At 35.7% G+C, this 5,242-nt stretch overlaps 1 protein-coding gene across 1 annotated transcript in view; it reads right to left on the bottom strand.

Moving 5' to 3' along the window:
* Nucleotides 1–5,242, bottom strand: part of TGFB2 (transforming growth factor beta 2) — a 79,656-nt gene that overhangs the window by 6,778 nt on the left and 67,636 nt on the right. Inside the window, exons 3-5 of the mRNA XM_015822832.1 lie at nucleotides 3,622–3,754; nucleotides 3,405–3,515; nucleotides 2,225–2,396 (exon numbers count right to left, since the gene is read on the bottom strand). Coding sequence (XP_015678318.1) covers nucleotides 2,225–2,396; nucleotides 3,405–3,515; nucleotides 3,622–3,754 — 416 coding nt within the window. The remainder of the gene's footprint in view (nucleotides 1–2,224; nucleotides 2,397–3,404; nucleotides 3,516–3,621; nucleotides 3,755–5,242) is intronic.

Raw genomic sequence — 5,242 nt, forward strand, 5'->3', positions numbered from 1 at the left:
ATGTAAAAAAGATGTTGAGACTCTAGAAAGAGTACAGAGAAGAGCAACAAAGATAATTAGGGGACTGGAGGCTAAAGCATATAAGGAACGGCTGCTGGAATTGGGTATGTCTAGTTTAATGAAGAGAAGGACGAGGGGGGGACATGATAGCAGTGTTCCAGTATCTCAGGGGCTGCCACAAAGAAGAGGGAGTGAAGCTATTTTCCAAGGCGCCTGAAGGCAGGACAAGAAGCAATGGATGGAAACTAATCAAGGAGAGAAGCAACCTAGAACTAAGGAACAATTAATCAGTGGAACAACCTGCTCCAACACTGGAAGTTTTTAAGAAGAGACTGGACGGCCATTTGTCTGAAATGGTATAAGGTTTCCTCCAAGGTCCCTTCCAACATTACTACTACTACTACTACTACTACTACTACTACTACTACTACTACTACTACTATTATTATTATTATTATTATTATTATTATTATTATTATTATTATTATTATTATTATTATTATTATTATGAGTTGTACGGTCATATATATTTTCTTAATGAGTAAATAAATAAATACATGAATTTATAATTTAAGTAATAGGTTCAAAACAAAATACAGCCATAAAATACAACCCCAACAAACCTGAAGGGCTTGCCAAAAAGCTCATTTTTCTTGATGTTAAAAGAACCCAATTGGGGCCAACTTAATCTCAGATGGAATGGTGTTCCATAGAAAGGGGACAATGATTCAGAAAGGGCAACTCTGTGGTTCCTACAAGTGATACTTCCTATGAATAGAGATCTAGAGCACAGTTCCCCAACCTTTCCAGCTTTGCAGACCAGCGGGAGGGAGGGATGGTTCCACACATATGGTGGGTAAGCACATGCGCCCACAGCTCCATTTGCATGAGCGGCTGGCACCTGTGCCTGTTGCTTGTGCAAATGAAGCACAAGCACTTACCCACTGCTCACACATGTGCTCACCTGCCACTTCTGGGCCCGGTTGGGAACAGCTCAAGGCCCGGGGGTTGGGGACTCCTGATCTAGAGGAAGCTTTCCCTTATAGATCTTATTATACAGGCATCAGCTACCAAAATTGTTTTGAACCTCTGGATATCTAGGACTGGGTCACATATGCTTTTAAAGGAGAAGAATAGAATAAATTGTAGCTGGAAGCCAATTGGTAACCTTGAAGTACTTGTGATATGTGGGCAAATTAACTGGTTTCCATGAGCCTCTGCTTTCTGGACCAGCTTCTAGCTCTTCAAATAGTCTATTGCAATAATCAGAATGAGAGAAGATCAAAGCATGAGTAATAGTTAGTAGCACTTCCTGAACCAGGAAAGGTCACAAGTAGTGCACAAGATGGGGTGATAGAAAGGTCTTCCTACAGCCCCTGTTGCCACCTAATTCTTCTCCTGGGCTTGTGAGTCCAGGAAAATCCCCCTATTACAAGCCAGTTTTGCACAGGAAATGCAATCCTTTCAAAAATGGAATATGCTGACATCAGAAGGCTTTGAAAAGCCACTGTCTCTGGACGCAATCGAGCTTCAATTCCTCCCCATTCAGATGCTAACTGATTCCAAGCACAGGACCGACCTTCAGCCACATTTTCTGATTTCTGGCACTACATTAGCAGCTGCTCAATTATTACATGATTCTGAACATATGCTCTTGTTCTATACATTTGAGACATTTTACTAGAGCATAACAATTCTATTTGTTTAATTTTTCAAATTGGAGATAGCCTACCTTTTGAACTAGCAAATACAGCCAAAATGTGACAGAGATTTTAACAAAGGTGCTAATAAAAGCAAATGTTATTCTTCAGTTCAATTGCAGTTAGTATAAAATGCCAGAAAATGAACAAATGAGATTTAGGGCTGAACATAAAATCTGATGTGTATGAAGCCCCTTGCCGAATTCTTGATATGCTTGTTGAAGTTATGAAGCAGCTGCTCAATGGTTTCTTGGCCAACTATCCTGAAGAAAGGGTCTTCTTCAAAGCAGCCCCTCCAAGTCCTTCAGCAGCTGTAGCCCTTCAAGACTTTGAGGAACAAATCCAGAGAAATACAAACTTTTATCCAAAATTATGTGGGCGGGATGGGGATGGGAAGTGACATATTCCTTTCAATAAAATGCTGTTAAAATTATAAATAAAAAGCAGATTTTTTTTAAAAAAATGGACTGCATTAATATTTTTATGCATGCATAAAAATCTATAACATCTTATAATGTAATTACCTAAAACAATAAGCAGCATCTAAAGCACGCTTCTTCCGCCGACTGGATTGTTGCGACTCAAGTCTGTAGGAGGGTAATAACATTAGCAGAAGATGTGGGCTCTTCCCACTGTATTTTTTCCTACTCGACTTTAAAGCTTTCTCACCACTGGAATAAGGGTGGTCATCAATACCTTTAAAAAATACATTTTGGTAATAAATATTGTGTTGATTTTTTTGGAACAAATTATATAAAGTATCTCTTCACAAGAAACTCAAATCATAGAATAATCAGGTGTGCTGGCATCAGCTGGGCTGATTTAAGACATGCTGATACATGAATGTGGGAATCAGGGACCTACATTGAATGAAATACCCTATATTCTTATTATCTCTGCATCATTTCAGATCAGGAACACTTGCTTCATTCATATCAATTATTAGTCATATGATGGGTTATAGTTTTCCTTATCCCACAATTATTATAATTATCCATATAATATTTATTTAATCCCAAGCAAATATTAATTCATTTCAATGTAGGGCCATAGACAATAGTGTGTCACTTTAGATCCAGGGGAGATGGAGATCTAAAAGAAGCAGCTAGAGAATCAGTCTCAGGGAAGCAGGGACTATAACACAAGTAGTTAACACAGATAACATGTGAATCTAGTTACCTGCATTATGATATAGACGCCATTAGTATGCTTGAATGTACCTTTCACATACATGTAAGGTCACTAGTTAGATAATGGACAGTATTTAAATTAGTCATTTACATTCTGATTCTCTGAGCATGAGTGCTGATGTCTATTGGCACTAAAAGAGTTATGGCTGGATGCTCAAAATTGAGGATCCCTAAGCAAGTTGCAAGACAAATACACAAAGATCACAAAGGCAGAAAGATTTGCATGAGTACTAATGAAGTTAGAAAGACAATTATACTAAGAAATATCTCATTAAACATGTTCTAATTCATTATCATACTAACTACTTTGAACAAAGGTATGTTCAGCAATTTTTATAGAATGCTACACCAGATTTCTAAAGCAATTGTTTAAGTAGATCTTCTCCCATACCATCTGACACTCCATATTTTCCTTCATTAGTTGAGTTTAGCAGTACTGGACATATTATAAGATCTAATGAAACATTTCACATTTATTACACAATTACTTTATTTTTAAATGTTTAGTCATTACCTGCAAATCTTGCCTCTAATTCTTCACTTTTGTTTGGGATAATATAATTATTTGAAGGCACAAATGTACAGCACGGACAATGTAAACTGATCTTAAGTCCCAAATTCCTGTCTGCAAAATATAAGAGAAAGAAAATTTACCTTATATCAGGTCAGGCAAGACTTCAAACTGTTCAAATTTAATACAGGTTAACTCTAAAATAATTAATTACTATCACCTTTGTGATGGAGCCATTCATGTACAGCCTCAGTTACATCAAATGATAACCATTCACCCTCAGCTCTTGTTTTCACGACCTTGCTATCAATATAGCGTTGTGTAGGTGATGTGGGATCTTTGTTTTTGATCATCTGCAAAACAAGAACATCTATATTCTGTGACATGGAGTTCTCACAATTTAATTTGAAAAAACAGCTAAGGGGGACTCAAAACAGAATATAGAAAATCACTATAAACCTCAAGAGGTTGTGCCATCTATCTAACTATCTATCTATCAATGTCATGAAAACAAATTCCGACATAATGCTTTGACCAACTGTGACACAACAGAATTACAAGAAAAAAAAAGTCTTGAAATAATTTGTAGAGATATGCAGCTCAACTGCACAAGTGAGATTCTTTTCTTCAAACGGAGTTTTTGTACACAAACTTCTACTGCTTTACCATAACTTGAAATACATTTAAGCAAATTTCCTGATGTCATTCTTTTTTATTTAATTGACTATGATTCAGTTCCTTTTCTTTATATTAAAGTAACCCTAACAATGTTTTAAACGAAGGCAAGGTAGATAGAAATCGATTTCAAGACTTTTATTCCCAAGTGCACCTTTTGTAACAAATTCAATGTTTTTGTAGTGTTTCTTTATCAGAAAAAAATGGATAAATCTGGTCCTCAGATATATTTTTTTTTTACATTCCTAGAATTTTGCATTTTTGAAACATGGATCACTGTCATGCAAGACAATTTCTAGTATTCATGACTGCACTAAGAAGACAGCACTTCTTAATGCCTGAAATATGGAGATCAAGACCAAAAATGGCTTTCAAGATGATAATATGATACTTAGATTGAAACTTACAAATGAATGTGATAGTTCAGTTGCAGCTTTTAATATATTACTACTTATTCTCTTGGCAGTAAAAATATAATAAACAAAATATGTAAGATGCATCTGTGAAAGTTTGGTAAGAAGTGTTAACTGCATGATATTGTGAAACCCAGTATTACAGATCCTTAAAGATTTTGGTTTAGACTTCAGTGACCTCCAAGGTCCCTTCCAACTTTACTATTACTATTATTATTATTATTATTATTGTTGTTGTTGTTGTTGTATATTTATAGCATTCTGGGATTTGTCCAAATGAATATTTCCAGCTCGAGTTTAATATAGATTACATATCCTATACCTACTTTAAAATCCTCTGGGACTAAGATCTTTCCTCTTTTAGAAAATACAATTAGTTACTAGGAGTCATAAATGAGTTGATGGTACATAATCAATTGGAAATCCAATACTGATGGGACAGGACAAACATCCCATTCCAGATATTGCCAGAATGGATTAAAGCAAACATATTCCTACTGTAGCTGCACTAAGCTAGTTTTCCCTGCAGCAAGTGTAATCCAGACAACACATATAAATTGCAACTGAGATACTAACAATACCAAGAACTCAGTTCACCTATCAAGCATAAGACTTTAATTTTTCATGGAACTTCTTTCACAATAAACATCCAAGTATTTTGTTTTCATCAAAGTATAATTATGGCTTCCTACATTTAGGCTGTTTCTAGGCATATACTTTGCCCAAATCCTTTTTGTGTATCTTGGCTGGATG

Source organism: Protobothrops mucrosquamatus, unplaced genomic scaffold (genome assembly GCF_001527695.2).
Source record: "Protobothrops mucrosquamatus isolate PMUCROS unplaced genomic scaffold, P.Mucros_1.0 scaffold1689, whole genome shotgun sequence".
NCBI classification, from domain to species: domain Eukaryota; kingdom Metazoa; phylum Chordata; class Lepidosauria; order Squamata; family Viperidae; genus Protobothrops; species Protobothrops mucrosquamatus.